General features: G+C 40.1%; 1 protein-coding gene across 4 annotated transcripts in view; it reads right to left on the bottom strand.

Moving 5' to 3' along the window:
• Positions 1–10,933, bottom strand: part of LOC109476108 (L-threonine ammonia-lyase-like) — a 12,544-nt gene extending 1,611 nt beyond the window's left edge. For 2 of the 4 annotated variants that reach the window (XM_019776985.1, XM_019776984.1), the window contains exons 1-11: positions 10,770–10,932; positions 7,828–8,034; positions 7,335–7,408; positions 6,832–7,063; positions 6,483–6,538; positions 6,049–6,211; positions 5,709–5,799; positions 5,302–5,377; positions 4,543–4,668; positions 3,973–4,140; positions 3,742–3,799 (exon numbers count right to left, since the gene is read on the bottom strand). In XM_019776985.1, the coding sequence (XP_019632544.1) occupies positions 3,742–3,799; positions 3,973–4,140; positions 4,543–4,668; positions 5,302–5,377; positions 5,709–5,799; positions 6,049–6,211; positions 6,483–6,538; positions 6,832–7,063; positions 7,335–7,408; positions 7,828–8,025 (1,242 nt within the window). In that variant the 5' untranslated portion in view covers positions 8,026–8,034; positions 10,770–10,932. Of the gene's footprint in view, positions 1–1,524; positions 1,794–2,953; positions 3,327–3,741; positions 3,800–3,972; positions 4,141–4,542; positions 4,669–5,301; positions 5,378–5,708; positions 5,800–6,048; positions 6,212–6,482; positions 6,539–6,831; positions 7,064–7,334; positions 7,409–7,827; positions 8,035–10,769 lie in introns of those variants that run through there. The other 2 variants (XM_019776983.1, XM_019776987.1) reach the window with 2 other exon arrangements.
• Positions 10,934–20,162: the final 9,229 nt, after the last annotated feature.

Here is a 20,162-nt window from a genome sequence, read left to right as displayed (position 1 = left end):
TGGGGTTGAGACCCCCACAAGGCTCAAAGGTCCACTTTTTGGTCCACTTTTTATGTAAAGGTCCACTTTTTGGTCCACTTTTAATGTAAAGGTCCAAGATTTTTCTTGAAAAGATGGACTGGAATCATAGAAAAACTGCTCCCATTGTCATTGAATAAAAATTTATCTCTGATTTTTTCTTGGAAATCCTCTCAAAAATGCACGAAATGCCATTTTAGAAGGTTCATTTTTCAAATTTTCCGGGGGAGCATGCCCCCGGACCCCCCTAAGAATCTCGCGCCTTCGCCGCTCGCCTCGCGCCTTCGCCGCTCACCTCGCGCCTATGGCGCTCGAGGTCCCCTCAAGCAGAGGGAAGAACCCCCCCATTCAAAATCCTGGCTACGGGCATTTTGTGTAAAATCAATCTGTTAAACCATGCAGTTATTTACAATCACAGTCAACCTTGTCTGTAGTGAAGACAGGGTTCTTGGGTAAATAGGAAAAATTATGTAGGGGACCACGAAATATTAACAGGTTTGTACTATTGTTAAAGTCTTTCTTTAAATATATACATTGAAATCAATTCACAAGTCAGAACAATTATTGCATTTTTATGACAAAGTTTCTGGGAAGAAGGCAAAGTTAAAGAAGTCCAAGTGCTTTGAATTCATAGGCTTCTCTTAGTATTAGAATGGGATCAGCTGTTCGAACGACAAACAGTCAGTCCTGTCTGTTAGATACGATTGTTCTACGAATTGAACTTACAACTGTCTGTTACACAGTGTTATGTACATGTAACACATGGCAATCCATAAGATATTGAACATGTGTGATGGCTACACCTTATTCTTAAGAGCAAAAGGTAGTTTTTTTAAACAAACTGTAAGAATTTTTGAGAAGAAATGAAACAAAACAAAACAAGAAAAAGACCAGACAAGACAAGAAAAAGACCAGAGTGCATTTTGAACCCCTAAAAAACATCCTGATTGATTAAGTTTGGAATCCACAACCTTCTTCAAAGGTTTTATTGCTGATTTCTGTAGATACCAGTACACTGTAGATAACACCAAGCAATGGTGTTACACAAAGCATATCTTTTTCTTAAGTCTGCACCTTTAGCACCTAAGATTTCTTACTACATTAGCGGAGCTTTCTTTGAAACTTTTTTGCTTATGATATTTGCCATAGTTGATTTCATTGTTGTGCAATAGTTCATCTTCTATAGTGATACCATCCAATATGTATCTACAAGTGCTAGATACACAAGCTTTGGAATGTTGTGCACCAAAATGTAGTCATAAAGATACAACACTGTGGATCATAGTTTCCACACATCTTCCCACAGTCATAGCAGAAGTATTAGGAGTAGGAATGTATACACCACGAGGTCTATTTACATTAGAGTACGTGGAATTATCTTTCATCCTTTATAATGTCCAATTACATTGGATTGGAGTGGACTAATCCTAAAAAACAACAGACATCTTTCACACCACAGTGAGTTACTGAGGGACCACTGCAATGCAAAAGATGGTTGTCCATTCCATATATCTGCAGAACTGTATTAGATTGCTTGGCCTGGCTGTTCTTGAAGCTTAAGATTTTTTAGTGATTTTCTTATCCGATATCCCTCTGAAAAAGACATTCCCTGGACCCCCTAGGTCCTGCAACAGAGGCCCCGGAGATGACACATGTTGTATGAGCATCTCAGCCATCGTATTTTGGCCCCAGATGACGTGACTGTATTTCTGCTCCAGGGCCCGCTTCAGTTCCATGGCGTGGTCCCAGTCACGCGTCTCCACCACCACCTTGGCCTGAGGCAAGCAAGGTGCATGATGGGGAGGGCCAGGTGCATGGTGGGAAGGATAACAGGATGGACCAACCATGACAGACAAACCAATGATGCAAAGGACCAGTTGCATGATGGGATATCCCAATGGCATGGTGGGAAAGGTAAGATACACCAAACAAAGAGCAAGCATATGACGAAAATAGGTATGAACCATTTGTATTCGTGTGATTTGAATAATTTAAAACCAGAAATTAAAGCAGTAGCACATACATGCAAAACAGGGTTTCAAGGGTATGAAGGGATGGAAAAAAGAATCACCTGTTAATAAGTATGGCAGTGCCAAATGGATGAAATAATGATAGAAGCACACACACATATATGGCTACTAGTGATGCATATCTAAACCCAATTTCAGGTTCAGGTCCGGATTCAAGTCCAGAGGTTTAGGTTCAGGTCCGGACTTAAGTCTGGACCTAAACCCATGGCATATGCAAAATTGCATGTTAGCAACCTTGCAATGTTGTCTGGGTGAAACTTTGGCCACATAAAATGGAGGCTGGTACTTGACGATGCCCGATGACAATGTTTTCTTCATTTTGCAGCAAAGATTTTGGAATCTACGGAAGGTTTTAGGTGGTTTAAGAAGAAAAGGGGTATGTGAAATGGTCTTTTATGGTAATAAGTCCGGACTCGGTTCTTGACTTTTAGGTTTTTTTGGACTTGAACCTAAACATTTTTACAAGTCCGGATCCAAGTCCAGTGAACCGGTATGCACCACTAATGGCTACCTTGTTTTGTTTAAAGCTGAGCAGTTATCCCCTATCTGCTGTGGGTGTATCCATGCATGAAACCTGTCTGTGTTTTAGTAAAAGTCAGCAGGGAGAAACATGCCTGAGAAAATCAGTGTGTTATCATATACAGTATGTCTTACATGTAGTAATTCTACAGTTCAAACAAATCAGAGATAAAAGAAAGGACAATAGAGTAAGGAACACAATTATCATTTTTTTATTAATTCCCAGAGTACTTTTAGTAGGGGCTGGAAGATTTGTGTCCATCTTGCCTATTAAACAAATGAAGACCCCTAAAGTATGACTATAGGAAAACATAACGATCCAGAAATGGTATGATCCTTCACAGAAGACAAAATGATTCTCAAAAGATACAAGTTTTGCAGCCACATTTATACCCTACAAAACTGATGCAGGGGAAAACATCTAGTTACTTTGTAAGGAAGCCTCCAGTTTTGCCTGTGACTAGTTATATCTCCAGATTAGAGGGATAAGTACAGGGTTTCTCAACAACTGACCAACAAAACAGGTCCCTTTGCTTCTCTACAGAATAAACAAGATGTTTATGACTATGATAATTTGTACAAGTCTACAAACACCAAATTTTGACCTCACTCGTGAGTACAGTGCCACGTGACTGTCTTTTTTACCTACGGCCCCATCAGGCTATGTGGGCCCCAGTAAACACTCTCATACCGAGCCTCGAGAGCTCTGCGTAACTCGTCGGCATGTTCATGACCTCGTGTCTCCACGATACACTTGGTCTGGACAGGACACAGCAGGGGATGATGGGAAGGGATAACAGTGCAACACAGCAGACAGGGGTAATGGAGATAATGGAGAAATGGGAGAGAGGAAAACACAAAGAGTGAACCTCCATGCTGAGAGAAATGAAAAATGACAAAAGAACAACTTTTATCCAATATATGAGTGCCAAGCTTACCCCTGATGTATGTGGCCACAGCTGATTTTCATGTACTCTGTGACTGCCACATACGAATATAGGCTTTGAATCTGCATGTACTGAACTTAATTTACATTTGGAGAGGCCAGGGAGGGAGGGAGGGAGGCAGAGGTAGAAGACAGGATTACCAAATCTTTTACCTCTAATGCTATGTAATATCACCTGCACTATGTGCTACACAGGAGATATTCTATCTTAAATCAAACAGATCTCACCTGTACACTGAAGATGTCCGATGTGAGCCACGCCCGCTCGTGGAAGATGTCTTTAAGGCTGCACAGGAAGGAAATGCATTATCTTTTAATATCTTTAAGTTTTTAAGTGTGGACTGCTAAAATGTACATGTTAATTTTATCAAGTACTTAAAAATGTTTGTCAATGAGAAGGAAGGAAGGTAGATGACACACAGTGACAGCACATTGAGTAGCCATAAGGATGATGCTTACCTGACTCCTAACTTTGCGATGAGCTTGCACAGCTCGGCAATCCCTCCTGGTCTGTCGCTAACGGTTACGACAAATCTACAGAGCCGCCCGTCTGCTGCCAGCCCCCTCTCGATGCAGCGCCCCAGGACTGTGGTGTCAATGTTCCCTCCACACAGTGGAATCACCACCCTTCAATCAAACATAAAAAATTCATATCTTCAAACAAGCACATAAAGTTTTTTTAGTATGATACACTTGCTACAAAAACCAGAGGGATTACTTGGCAACAAAAAATACTTCAACGCCCTGCAGAGGGCGAATTTAATTCACAGGTTCAATCTCTATATGGAATTCAATAACCTGGAACATAAGATTATAATCCTAATATTAACAGAAGCTTTTTGTCCCAGACGATAGATAAGAAGTATTGTAGGTAGGTAAAACACTGAATCCTGTATCATCTTCCAAGACTGAATGGTACAATTGAAACTGCTCAAGCCTGCCAGTGATGTACAATGTAATACAAAAATGTAACTTTCAGCATGCTCTATGCTACAGAATTTCTATTCTTCTCAAACCCAAAGTGCTGACCTTTTGCCCTTGAGTTCGGGCAGCAGCCCGGCCAGTACGGCGGCCAGCCCCGTGGCGCCCGCTCCCTCCACCACGGCCTTCTCCATCTCCACCAGCCTCAGGATTGCCAGGGCAATAAACTCCTCCCTGGGTCGGGGTAAAAACAATCAGCACAAACCTGGCTTACATTTCTATTGGTTAGTCTTGAGAATGTCAAGGTAAATTTTTGGGGTCACTTTTAATGTTCAATTTATTTTCTATTTTTCAAAACCCTGGCAACTGCAACCCCCCACTTTTTCACTGTTATCCCACCACCATTATTACTAGACTAAGTACATTTGTGGTTAACTTCAAGTTTGAACACCTGCAATTACCCTTAGTTGTAAACAATGTTCTTCATCATTACAATAATGTCAAGTTATGAAAAACTTAAACTGTTTGTCCAACTCAAAATTTGACTCACCAGAAATTTCCGACTGAATCACTCAGTCTTCAGTATTCAGTCGAAAATTTCTGGTGAGTCAAATTTTGAGTTGGAGAACAGTTTAAGTTTTTCATAATGTAATTTACCAACTCAGATGAACTTTCATGCTAATGTCAAGTTAATCTGTATGCTAATATGTTAGTATCATATTCATGTTCCTCCTATCTCCATTTAGAATATAGTCCTTGCTCACAATCAGGAGTGTAGCCCTTTTACAAAACAACTCCTTTTCAGACCCAGGTCAAGGGCATAGAACCCCACAAGGTCAACAACATGGACGCCTGAGTGTAGCTTACCCCACGGTGACCATTTGGTCGATGTAGTTTCTGGCTGTGGCAAAAGCGTTAACCCCAACTGTGGGAACAGCAAGACCTGAAGAACATAACAGAGAACGATAATGTAAAATGCAGCTTCAATTTTCACAAGTTCAACTGGTGTAACAGTTGTCATAATGTTTTCTCCCTCCCTCCAGTTCTTTAACAATTCTTGACTTAAATAAAACAAGAAAGGAAGGGAAATAAATCTATGATGTACATGTACTTTTAAATTGTAAAATATTTCACAAAACTCTAATGTCCTGCAATGCATGACGTATGTGTATATCAAATTCAACAAATTTTACTGATGTCATATCAGTGCATTTTTGTTTATAAATATATATATCCCATATCTGTCTTAGTCACAAAGCAAAACACTTCCTCACCATCAGCCAGTGTGGACTGTGCTCCCACTGTCACAACTTTTCCTGCCTTCATGGACTCTGTGAAGCCAGCACATCTCTCTGACTCAACTCCCTAAATAGTAGGAAACAAGCATACAAAATAGACTCATTGGATCCCAAATGAAATATCCTATAAGAGACACAAGTTTTAAAGCCTAGCAAAGGCCCTTTTGCTAAATCTTTTCAGGTTTGTTTACACTTTATTGACAAGTTTAACTTTTATGAAACCTTGTCAGTAGTATATGTGAAGAAACGGACATGCCACTAAAAACACAAGACTTCAACTTGTTCTTTATACATGTAGTTATACTGTTGTACTTACAATAACTTTAACACTGGGGTATAGACTCTTGATAGCGAGGGCTGATCCAGCGATGAGCCCCCCTCCCCCTATGGGGATGACCACTGCGTCAATGTCGGACACCTGTTCCACAATCTCCAGCCCCATGGTCCCCTGGCCAGCCAGGATGTGGGGGTGGTCATAGCTGAAGAGACAAAAAAGACCATTACACAAGCTTAATTGTGAGGTTATTGTCATTTATCTCGCCATTTCATCACTGGTGAAAGCCATTCAACTTCAAAAGTGAGTTTTTTAAAATTACTCTAAAAACTTTTTTGGAAAAGTGAAAAAGGCAACAGTTGTTATGTTACAAATACTTAGTAATGCAAAACCTCTTGAGCCATGCAGATACAGACTTTTATTTTGCATTTGCATGTTTCCATTAAGCGTAGATATGAAGATTAAATGTTCCTTACCCATTGATGTACACCATCCCTGTGTCTTTTCCTATCTTGAGAGCGTGAGCCTTGGACTGTAGATTAATACACACAAAAATGTTGAGAAAAGCAAGCTATGCCAGGTACAAACTTTTTTCTGCTACCTGGTATTTCATCGTGTTAACTTTCTCGTGGGAAGGATTTAACTTTTAACTTTTTTGAGACCAGCTATTTTGTATAAATCCTATTGGTTCAGGGGGGGGGGGTTAGCAACCCACCTTCATACTTTAACATTTGCCTCACACCAAGTCTGGTCAATGTCAGATATCAAATCTCAGCGTCAGAACTTTAACTGTGTGTGGCTGTATACGTACAGAGTTGAACTCACCTCTCCGATATCTTTGCCTTTCACGATAACGTTCCCGCCGTACTGTCGGCACAGGTTGACCTTCATGAGCGGCGCGATGATGGGCATCACCACGGTGACGGGGATGCCGAGTTGGTTGCCATGGTAAGACAAGGCTAGGGCGTGGTTTCCTGCCGACGCCGCTACGACTCCGATCTGTCTCTGTTCCTTGGACAGAGCCATGAGGGTGTACCGCGCTCCTCTTTCTTTGAAGCTGCCAGACACAACAGTGAATGATTTCATCAGGTCAGCAAGAGTATGTATACTATAAGAAGGTTCTTTATTCAACAACTATTGGGATTTACAAGTTGTATTATCTAACATTTCAAAGACTGTCTGTCGTCTTCTTCAGGACAACCTCTTACTGACAGCCATCTTTGACTGACAGTTTTATACAAGAAACTTGACAATAGACCCAACATTTTCTCTCCATAATATCTATTTCTTTAACTAAATGATGTATTCAGCCACATTAGTGCACATACCTTCCTGTCTGCTGTAGGAACTCCTTTTTGAAGTACAAGTCAAGTCCTGTCAGTGTGGAGAGCTGTACTGATTTCTGCAAACATGAAAATAGCATAAGTTACCTGAAGAACATACATGTACAGTATCATCTGCTAATAAGGCAGCTGTTTGGCACCAAATTTGCATTGGTTATGGTATAGGCAGTTGGAAGGTCGATACTTGTTGATACAATATTATGTGAATCTGATTGAGTAACTTGACAGTAGCTTAGGTTAATCAAACAATTTTTTTTGAAATATGAATTATATGATAAAATTTGAGAACCTCTTGATAAGTCAGTGAACCCTTTGATAGTTCAATTTCCACTTTTCATGACCTATATGGTCATAATCTTACCCTTGCCCGTTTATTGAACCCTTTGATAACAGATAGCCTAATAGATCAATGACATATGGTTGTCATCTTGACTACAATGGACAGGAAATGTACAATAGCCATCATACAAGTACTCACAGTGCACGCTGTTCTCTCAATGCCATTTCTGATTTTGTACGCGGCTGCACTGACATCCTGGAACTTCACGACAATGGGATTGTCTGGGTCACACATGGGGTCCAACAAGTCGTCCTCTGACGGGAGGCTGTTACTCTTCTCCAGGTGGCCGTTCACCATCACAGCTTCAGACGGGGAGGTCGCTTCTTCCCCAGGCATCTTCTGATTCTGTCAATCAATACACAGGTCAGAGGTTAGTGGCCAGGTCTAATGACATAGGAGGGGGTATAAAATGTTGATGTTATTTTTCTTTTTCTTTTTTTGCCAGACAGTTCGTGCTAATTCTTTGTCCTCTGTCCTATAATTTTGCAAACATAACTTTCATACAATTTACACAAATTACAATATATCCCAAAAGAAAATGGTTTACTAATGCTGCAATGGGAAGGACCATAATTGTACTACTCCTAGTATACACATTTCATTAGTGGTGCATACCTAAACCCACATTTAGGTTCAGGTCCGGATTCAAGTCCAGAGGTTTAGGTTCAGTTCCGGACTTGTAAGTCCGGACCTAAACCCATGGCATATACAAAATTGCATGTTGGCAACCTTGCAATGTTGTCTGGGTGAAACTTTGGCCACATAACATGGAGACCGGTACTTGACGATGCCCAATGGCAATGTTTCCTTCATTTTGCAGCAAAGATTTTGCAATCTATTAACGGTTTTAGCTGGTTTGGAAAGAAAAGGGGTATGCGATATGGTCTTTTATGGTAATAAGTCCGGACTCAGTTCTTGACTTTTAGCTTTTTTTGGACTTGAACCTAAACATTCTTACAAGTCCGGATCCAAGTCCAGTGAACCGGTATGCAACACTACATTTCATATATATAGGGGTCGTAACAACTGGCAGCTGAATGCCTGTTGAAGAAAACAGGATAGCTGCTTCCTTTTTCACCTTGCAAATGATGAGCTGACAAATGGGAATATTCACGTCATAACAGAATGAATGACCTCAGTCTGTGATTTATGATACAGGCCAAGTGCAAAAATGTATTCAGACCATTTTTCATGCCAGGACAAACACATAAGTCAGATGAATATTTTATTATGACTGTCAGTGTCACAATATTGTGAATCTGAAGGGCTAATTTTAGGCCATTGCTCTGCAGATGACATCAAACTCATACTTGGCAGATTTAAATATAACTCACAACAGAAGGCAGCTAGGTTAGAAAAGAAAGTCTGACATGCTGTTGTTGTCGCTTTTTACATTATTCACTTTCCACACAGCTTTATTGTATGTCGATTTTAAATATTTGCTTTTAAATTCAACTATATTTTTAGATTTTATGAATGTACAAAGTTTGTTCGCAACATGATGTTAGAATAAGCCTCGCAATTCAGCCATTATAGCTGCCAGGAGGCTTGTGTGTACTTTGTCTCTTTGTTCTTGTAATAATAAACCATTCTACTACTACATTATAGTATTATGCATGATGTGAACAGACAATTAGTATCCAAACAATGAGCATTCCCATGCATCTTGAGTTGGGCCTGTTAAAATGTCCTGTTTACTGTTAATGCATTTCATTTTATAGTTCTTGTATCTTGTGATAGGAGGGATCAAGAATACCCATAAGGACTTCAAAGCCAAAATTAATTTGTGCCTCCTCCTAGACATTTTCAGCAATGTTCACATCTAATGTCATTTCATGGCAGATGATGGAAATGTGACCTCAAACTTGGACTCTAAAAACCCTTTCTTATCTTTTTTTACCACGCACTACCGCGAACTTAGCCGTGGCGACTCTTGATTCGGGCTTACATTGCATTACCCTCAGCAAGAGTCGTGGAAAGATCCATTGGCAGAACTGCACATTTCCCGTTGGCTGCCATAGCGGGACAGTTTGTAACGTTACATCGGTGTTTTTCCATCCGGGCGGCCATCTTGGATATAGTCGGGAATGTCCGCTACCGCCGTCGGGAACGCTCGGTAGGCTTTCTGGTTATGATCGGAGAGTTTTCGGTCGCGCTTCGGTAATCGTGACGCTACCGAGCGCTATGGAATATTTAGGCCGATCTGAACATCGGCAACCCGGCCAATTGTGGAGTTATATTGTAGGGAAGCTCGGGACAGCAAAAAACCGGGTCAAAAACGAAGCATCGGGCAGCCAACGGGAAATGTGCAGTTCTACCAATGGATCTTTCCACGACTCTTGCTGAGGGTAATGCAATGTAAGCCCGAATCAAGAGTCACCACGGCTACCGCGAACTGTGCCTTTTCAACAAATTCAATATACAGTATTCTTTTGACTCATCTTCTCAAACTGCACTGGGAAGGGCTCACTGACTAATACACAGTGAAAAATCATGAAGGTTTTAAGTTTTTTTTATAGTTTTTTTATATCTCTCTCTTTTCCAATCTCACATTCACAAAAGTCACTTTGTGAGGCCTAAACTGATGTGTTTAAAATATTTTCCATAAATAGGCAACAACAATCTTGGTATCAATAAATCAAAAACTTCTTCCTGGGCTTGGGAAGGTAACTACGTAGTAACTGTGGTGGCGATCGCCAAAAACGCAGCAACTTGGTGTTAGTACAATTTAAGTACTTATTTTTTAGCCAGATGTTAACAAATTATTCATAACGTTACATATTAATTTGATCCCCGGGCCCCCCAATGACGTTTTCTATGTAGATCGACCAATTTTTATGCACGTTTGGTAAATTCCCGTATGAATGGCAACAGCCATGGCTTGAGTGCAGGGAGTTTACGGCGTAAAGACAAATTGAGAGAAATAATTACACCTAATTTGATCACATCAAAAGTCAACTACTGGCTACCACGCCATAGGTGACCCCATTTTGTCAAGACGTCAACAAACTGAATTCACCGGGTTTTACAGGGATTTTGTTAATCGTAAGCCTCTGTAAGTGGACTATGGTGAGCCTTACCTTCTTGGTCTTCTCTTTCTGTGAAATCCGGAGAATCTGTGGTGTTCAGAAAGTTTTAAATCGTCAGGAAACTCCGGTACAGGCGATGTTGTTTTGGAAATCTCTCCGGTCCCAAGGAGAAAACTGGGGGCTCGGCCTCTGACGCAATAACCTCGCCGGTATCTCGGCTCTGATTGGTCAAAATTAACCATGCTTCTCTACTATTGGTCAACAGGGACAACGCCTTCGATTGTGACTCATTAGGAGTCCACCGGTTTTACCACAGGAATGACGATGACAAAGCATGCCATCGATTTGTGAGCTTTCTTACCTTCTCTCAAACAATAGCTGCTCAAACAAAAACAAATAAAGCTTTCAAATAAAATAATTATTTAAATTTGATACCTTATACCTAATCAAAAAAAGACACAACGAGAATACTAGTGTTACAAGTTATTTTGTACCATTTTACGTAGCATACAACAGCAATATCATTCCTCCCATTACTTCCCCTGCGCCAGAAAATCCAGTTCGAGTCGGTTCCAACAATCAGCTGATCTATGACGTCACAGTTGACATGAATACCGTTCGCGGGAAATAGCTGGGATATCCGTTATGTGCGTGGGACAGTGATTGTGCAAGCTGTAGCGGAGTCACTAGGGAGAGGACGGTTCGTGGAAGACCGACAAATGTTTTAGCCCTGTTGTCATTTTAGCCGCCGACTTTGTTGTGATCGCAAAATATTTCACGGGGCAGACGTGGACTACTCGTATATATCATTTTAGTTTAATAGATGGGTTGGGTTGGGGCACCTGTGTTTGGGCGCCCTACTTGGTTCGATAACTGGATAGATTAGTAGTCACAAGACCTCACAAGCACCCCTGAGCTGTGACGTCACGGATGGTGGACGTGACCGCCGTGACGATAACTTGCCTATTACAAAATGTATTAATAAGCTGCGGTCTTGGCTTGAGGCGTTGAGGCGGATTTAAAAAAACCGGTCCGAACGCTTAACGACTAACGTTAGAAAGAATGTCCTTGATATGATGACGTTGACATTTGGCGTATACAGCAACACGCCCGCTACCACGGGTCACTGATTATTTTGTAAACAAGTTTGGAGTGGAATCGATGCCATTGCATTTGATTAAAAACCATATTTACGTTACCAATGTTTTACTAGTACAAAAAGTGTATGGTTTTCTACATTGAACATTTGCAATATTGTTGGACACATAAAAAAATCAACCATGGAAAGAGATAATGCATTGAAGACCAAAACGTTTAAGGTCACAGTGAAGAAAGAAAACATGTTCGCGTGACCCGGTCAGTTTAAGCGCTGTCTCATGTGACTACCGTAAAGATTCGTGGTACGCAGCAAACTACTTATAGAACCACAAAAATCTGAGGTATGTAGTCATCGTGAAATAACAAGCCCCGTAGGTAGACTAGATTATTATGTAATCAACTAATTATCTAGAGTCCAGACTGTGTACATGTATGGTGTACAAAATGACTAGTAAACTGGTGGACGTACCAACTATTAAGTACCTAATACCAGCTCAGAAAAGAACAAGGAATAGTCATGCCTTCAAGTACCAGAGTTATCAACCAATGATTGAGATTTTAAAAAATTCATTGATTCTTTCTTAGAACTATCGCAGAGTGAAACTCACTGTCACCAAGTACAGTAGGGGTATTATCATTACACAGTTTTAAACAATGTTAGATGTTCAAAGGGTAGGTGTAACAATTCGTTCGGTGTAATGTAGCCAGCTGCCGCCGCGCCGCCTGCCTGAGAAGGTGGTGTGTTACGACGAAGGGCTGCAGTAATAGTTTTAAGCGTTTGAGGACGCTTGTTAACTGTCTACTGCTGGAAAAGTTTCCACGCTCCTACACTCCACGCTCCTTCACTCAAAGTTTTGGGTTATTACCTCCATGAAAAATTAAGGTATTGTTTTTGGCGCGACTGTGTGTGTGTGTGTGTGTGTGTGTGTGTGTGTGTGTGTGTGTGTGTGTGTGTGTGTGTGTGTGTGTGTGTGTGTGTGTGTGTGTGTGTGTGTGTGTGTGTTTCCGCACATCTGTAGTCAGCATAACTTCAGAACGCCTTTATGGATTGTGATGATATTTGGTATGCTGGTAGGTCTTCGGAAGCCAAAGGTCAAGGTCAAATATGGGCCTCCTGGTGCCTGACCTTGGTACTGCAGCAGACTGGTAGCTGCATTTTCGTCCATCATTTTTTTTTACCGAGATTGATATTAACGTTAGTATTCTTCGTAATTAGGTAATGTAATCCTCATTCTTCGACACATATAAGTGCCTGGCACCGAAACGGGCCGTCATTGGTCGTCATAATTAGATTACCAACTTGACATTAATTATGCACGGCCGTTCTGCACACCTGTGTAAAAACGAGTTTGGTATGGTCCGTTCAAAATGGTGATTTCGTACGACGGGGATACTCTGGGCTTATTTTTTAATACAAATTTCTGGATGCTTTTTAGCGTTATCGTCGGTAGAATGTCTTAGTAAGTGTGCAGTTGAATGTCTGGGAGTTTTTGCTCTGGATTTGTGCCGTTCTGGTGATGTTTTGAGAAGAAAATGCGAATTTCCTGACCTGGCGAATTTTGGAGAAGACAAAAATGGCGAGACAGTTGGGAAGAGTGGCGTGGTATGGAGACGACTTCGCTTATTGTTGCAGGTAAACCAGCAACTTAATTGGCTGACATTATTCCTTGGCAGCTATAGTACGAACAAGTCAAGTTATACTCCGTAAGAAATGATCTATTTCTGTATTAGGGAGCGACCGTTCCTAATTTTATATACAGGCTTAGATTAGAAAAAGTCTATCAAGTTACCGCGTTTTCAACAACATTTTCAATGTGCGGTGCACTTGTAGAGTGTTAATATGTATGTGCATGTCTTTTTCAATTGTTCAGCGTTTTGAGGTTATATTTCTTGAAAGAAATTGTGTATCGAGCAACCCTTTTTTTATCTCCACGTGGTTCAAAACACCTGTTGGAATGTGGCCGTGTACATAATAGTTATTTTTCCCGCCAAAAATTTGCGTAAACAAGATGGGGGCCTCAAAGCTTCAGGGCGCCTAAATGAATACGATACAAAACGTTTGAAAACTAGTTATGTCGAGTTAACCATACTTTCGTTCTTTATTATCAGTTGCAAGGTATTATGATTAATTTAAAAGCTTGTTCGTTTCGATTTTAGAGTAATTCAGTAAAGAGTAATGACCAAGCCCAAGTATTTCTGGCGCAAACACTACAGTTGACTATATAACGGTTGTTGCTGAAAACAATTCCTGTTTTCAAAACATCTTGCGCCGATTTTTTTTGTATTCCACATAAAGTTTCAGTTGAAGGGGGTTGATTTATTTTACTGTTGTTTCTATTCCCGTTTTATGGTCATTATGTAGAGTTTTCGTGGAGGTATGTGTTTGTTTTAAAGTAAAGACATTTAAGGTGAGTGCGTGCGTTGCTAGTTTTTATAACAATTGTCCAACTTGTAATGTCTCTATGATTAGATGATGGACAAGTGTGTAACATCTAATGTCTGTGTCCAAGTTACATGTAGGTGGCTGCTGACTGATGCAGTAGTGAGGACTCTTGCCTGAACCTGAGAAGACAGACTGGACCAGACCAGATCTAGATGATTTGAAGACCCAAGAGGAATATCAGGTGAGAAAATTCCAATTATGTATTTTATCCACCATTTACTTGGTATTATTTATGACAAATGTGTAACTTTTAATGTCTGTATATACATTGTAGTTACATGTACTGTAGGTGGTTGCTGACTGATGCAGTAGTGGAGACTACTGTCTGAATTTGACAAGACAGACTGGACCTGACCAGATGATTTGAAGACCGAAGAGGAATATCAGGTAAGAAAAATCCCAATTCTGCATTTTAACTACAGCTATTTGGTGTTATTTGAAACAAGTGTGTAACTTCCTAATGTCTGTGTCCAAGTTAGGTGGCTGCTGACTGATGCAGTAGTGGTGAATTCTTTGTAAACCTGACAAGAATAAATTGGACCAGACCAGGTGATTTGAAGACCGAAGATGACTCTCAGGTGAGAATTCTGCATTCAACCTACTATTTACAAGTGTGTAACTTCTAATGTCTGTATAGTTTAGTTGGCTGCTGACTGATGCAGTATTGAAGACTACTGTCTGAACCTGACAAGAGAAGATTGGACCAGATTGGGTGACTCAAAAACACAAGAGCAAGATGAAAACAACAACATCCACAGGTGAGACAATAATTGCTTTAGAAGATCTGTTTGACTCTAGCACTCTTCCCTTACGTCTTACACATTATAGAAATAACACACATGTAGCAAACAGTCTTTCACATGAATTTTGTATTGCCTTTGACTTGAATAAATGACTAGTATATTACACTTCTTGAGCACTTGTCAACATTTCTAGGCAGAGGCAAAGTAAAAGGTCGCATACAAGAGTTCATCTTTACCTGGTAGCTAGTTACCCATTCATACAATTATAAATCATGTACCTGGCATCAATTGTTCTTTTATGATTATGTAGGTATAATAAGGGTCAGCAGTCCTGATGTTCCTGTCCAAACCAGGCTAGATGACAGCTTGAAGTTGACGACAGAGTGAAGAGTTTGTACAGGTGAGACGATGCTTTCAACTTTTCAACTTTTAACACTGTACATATCTAAGCAAAGGGATACTGGTAGTTGAATTGCAGGATTTTATCACTTTCATAATCACCTAGTTGCCTGGAAATTGTTTGGGGAGCATCACACTAATTATTCATTATTATTGATGTTAGTTAGGTGTGTCCTGGCATTCTTGTCCTGACTGGGAAAAAACTGTGATGACGGCTCAACAAACCAGTTGACCTGAAAACACATAGTTTGTACATGTTCATGCAGGTGAGACAATACTTACCAACAATGTCATAGATTTTTCCTTTCCTATTGGATGTATTAAGAGCTGTGGCATAGCTTGTTACCAGTAACACTTTGAAAAGCCTATCTTTTTATGCATTGATTCAAGCAACGTACTTGACAACTTACATGACTTATTCCTAGTCTCGCATGTTATTATCAATACGAACTCTGAGGTGTGACATGCTACAAGCACAATACATTTTGTAATACTTCTAAAGGCAGTTTTCTAGAGCCTAACTCCTTAAAAATCTATTCAATCAATGGGATAGTTGAATTGGATGATGTTATCATTAATTATGGTTATTCAGTGTTTCCTGGGGATATTTTTCCATCACACTTACATGTACTATCGTTTCATATCGTTTATAGGTGTGTCCTGAAGGTTGGCTGTCCGGTCTGGGAGAAACCAGTTGACTTGACGATGCAGACGGAAATGAAGACAGTGGGCACAGTTGTGACTTGTGAGTATAGTTTATTTGTTCAGCAACACACCCATGTTAATACATTTCTATCATATAATCCACTTGTCCAGTCACTAAAGCTTGCACTGCTGCTTTTAATTACACATTATGTCACACTTTTCTAGACTGGCCCACGAAAGAGGTTATAATGTCTACAGTATAACCTCCTTGGTCCCATATTGCACTTTCAGTCATTTGAGATACAGCACGTCACACTTTTATGGATTCCTTTTGCAGCACGTTGGACCATTAAATGCAACATTCAGCTACAACTTAACTATGATCATAAACTTGCATGTTGTGTGATATAATATCATGCTTTAGTAAGGCCAATTGCTGTTGTCAATACAGTGACTTAAACTTTTGTTTCTCTGTCTTCAAGATGCGGACCCGGAGACTGGACTGCAACAGGAGGAAGAACCAGACTTTTGTAGGCAGGGCTGCGTGAAAGAAGATGGGGAGGTGTGAGTATGGTTTCTCTATTAACACGAGACAACACTCCACATGCACACTTGCACTCACATTTCTCTTTTTTCATTCAACGTTTATAGTAGCCGGCGACTTCAATTTCATGTTAAGCAACACTAAAAAAATATGTTGTATGGTTGAATGCCAAATTGCCCCTCAAATGTTGTTTCATGCAGACCTTTACACTCAAATTCTCTCACCGAAAATCTTCGTATTACAGCTGGCTGCATTGTTGTCGTCGCCGCCGCCCCCAAAATTGTCGCTTTAAACCTTTCTTTACACTTAAATTCTCCCGCCAAAAAACTTGTCTATCTTTGTATTAATTCCACACTAATTCCTTGTTCAGTCCATTTTCCCGCCAAAAAAAAATTACTTGGCACCCTCACCTGTTTACTTAATTGGATTAAGTTTTCCCGCCAAAAAACTTAGTATAGAGAGCACTCTAACCTTGAACTTGTGCCCCCCTTCCCACTCTTCCTGCCCACCACTCAGAGTATGTTAGTTACACTGTTCTCTTGACCTCTTCGAACATGTAGTCACCACACTCTGCTACACAAACACTTTGTTGATCGAGCGCAGTTTTTCCACCACTTAGATTTTAGAATAATCTCCCGCTCTCCTGGTCGGTCAATTGCACTGGTATACTGATGTGTCGAAGCATCAATGTCTCCGAAAAGACATCCCCCGGGGAGTACACTTAGTGCATTGATCGACCAGGAGAGCGAGAGATTATTCTAAAGTCTAAGTGGTGGAAAAACTGCACTCGATCAACAAAGTGTTCATGTAGCAGAGTGTGGTGACTACATGTTCGAAGAAGCCCAGAGAACAGTGTAACTAACATACTCTGAGTTGTGAGAGGTGGGCAGGAAGAGTGGGAAGGGGGGCACAAGTTCAAGGTTACAGTGCTCTATATACTAAGTTTTTTGGCGGGAAAACTTAATCCAATTAATTAAACAGCTGAGGGTGCCAAGTAATTTTTTTTGGCGGGAGAATTTAAGTGTGAAGAAAGGTCTAAAGCGACAATTTTTGGGGCAATTTGGTATTCATACAATACGAACAGGATGCAGCCAGCTAGGATACGAAGTTTTTTGGTGGGAGAATTTAAGTGTAAAGGTCCAACGCGACAATTTTGGGGCAATTTTGGATTCATACAACATTAAGAGGGTAAGAATGTGGAATTCATGCAGCCGGCTTAGATGTGAAGTTTTTCGGCAGAAGAATTTAAGTGTAAAGGTCTGAAGCAACAATTTAGGGGTAATTTGGCATTCAACCATATATACAATATGAAGAATTTTTCAGTGTTGCTTAACATGAAATTGAAGTCGCCGGCTACAATAAACGTTAAATGGCTCCTCACGAAAATGTGACTGCAGGTGTGTGCATGTCTACTACGCAGACTCGAGGCATGTGTAAGAACCCTGGGACAGACGTTCCTCCTCCAGGCTAAGCTAAGCCAAGCGACAAGAAGTGTAAGGATAGAACATATGGAAAGAGAGGAATTGTGTTTTGTAATGCAGTAATTTAAACTCTCGATCAAACTCTGATATCACTGTTAACGTACTGGCAACAATTCAAACCTCCTGCACCAAAGCCCAGACCTACTCTCAAGCTCATCAAATAAAGTCTGTCAGCGCAAAACATCACTGTCAAACTCTACTAGATCAACATGAGACGAGCCCTGAATTTTCCAACAGGAGGTTAGCATTGCTACAAGTCCATTAACAGTGATATCAAAGTCTGGGGTCTACATGACTTAAAAGAAATCAGCAAAACAAAACTACATGTACTGTATTTCCTTAGATTATTCCCTGTAAAGTTCTTTTGCTTTATTTACATCTACATTTTAACAATTATTTCTTTTACAAACTACCCTTAAATGCTACCTGTGTCACACTGAAACTGTTTACAGTACTTTTTAAATTGTAATATGTGGTTGCAATGATTGAATTCAAAAGTTGACTGTGTCCACAGTACCTTTTAGCTACACAACCTAAACTTCCATGAAATGCTGGCTAGTAATCCTAATTGTGTGTCAACCTCTCACTGTATACGACTGTTTAGAAGTGTTAACAGACATCCCTCACTGTGCTTATATTTACATCTTATTTAATGTACTGTTTAGTTATACTGTCTACTGTCTAGAAACTAAATTACAATGCTACGGACTTCCAAAAATTGTCTTCACTTACACATTTTGTTAGCCAGCGTCCACACTATGAGACCGACAGAAACAGATTATTTCAGACAGTTACAACAATTTCTCCATCCTTGCATCATTTAGAAGATTATCAAAAGACTACGTTTCTACTAAGATCACAAACCCCTGGATTATACAGAATGTGGGACTATTCATTATCCACTGCCTTCAAAGAAGAAGTCAAACCTCATAATAGCAAGCGTAGTAGTATAAGCTTTTCCCAACAGTTGTCTGTCTCCTATCATTTGATTGTGTTGTATTGTACTGTATTAGTATCTTTGACTGTAAAGCAATTAGCCTTCGGGCATAATTTTGCAAATAAAGAAATGATCATAAACCTGCATTTCTCCTGCGTTCTCTTAGAGTCACTGACAAAAGGTAGTGGATGCTATATGAAATGTCTGACCGTTTCCAAAATCATATCCAGTTGCTTGAGTAACTGTTTTTGGCGGTATGTTATTACCTGCATGTCTAACCTTCACCGACGTATAAGTTAGAATCCTCACAAAACTTTAAGATTTTTTTGTTTTGCTGATTCCATAACTCAATTCCTCCCTTTCAAACATCACACACAGCTTTACAGTACTGTAGGTAACATTTCATACTACAGAAAGAAAGCACAACATATTGCCTTTTCCCTCTTCTGTAAGGAAATAGGACATATTTCCAACAATCATTATGTGACCAAAGCATTTAATTTCAGGGAAAACAATTTGATCACAAATGCTTTTGAAAACGTATCCCATTGCTATCCAGAATGAAACAACAGACAGTATTTTTCGTGCTTTCCTTAGTAGGAAAATGTACTAGAACTGTGTTCTACACCATAAATGCATACAAATATTAGTCACTGTGTGTGAACCTTAAACTAGATATTAGTAAAGAAATGTGAACTCTTTCAATCAAAAATGACAATGAATAGTAGAGAGGACCAATTTGGATAATCATGTGTTTGGAACTAAAATTCAGAGGATCACAGAGAGGCCCTATTCCAACATATTTCATTGTCATTTTTAGGGGTCTGCATGGGAGATCCCGATCACGCTTTGCACTAAAAGCAGTGGCCACGATTTATAATTCTTCCTTCATGCAGACTGGAATTGCTTAACACATAGATTTACTTCGAATTATGCAAAATTTAAATGGCAAGGCAGAAAAGTATGCAAAGCAGCGACCCAGCATTACGCTTTATTCATGCAGGCCTAATGCTTTACCCATAATGTTACGTTCAACATTCAAGACAGTCATAGCAACCTGACTTTACATTATGCAAATCTAATACAAGTGCTTACGCATTGCGGCACGCAGACCCCTTTTTGAAAGAGTTCTAAAAATAAAAGCAAACTCACGG

This window comes from Branchiostoma belcheri, unplaced genomic scaffold (genome assembly GCF_001625305.1).
Source record: "Branchiostoma belcheri isolate BF01 breed outbred unplaced genomic scaffold, Haploidv18h27 scaffold36, whole genome shotgun sequence".
Classification (NCBI taxonomy): Eukaryota; Metazoa; Chordata; class Leptocardii; order Amphioxiformes; family Branchiostomatidae; genus Branchiostoma; species Branchiostoma belcheri.
Note: the sequence above shows the minus strand (reverse complement) of the source record. Positions and strands in the feature narration are given on the sequence as shown.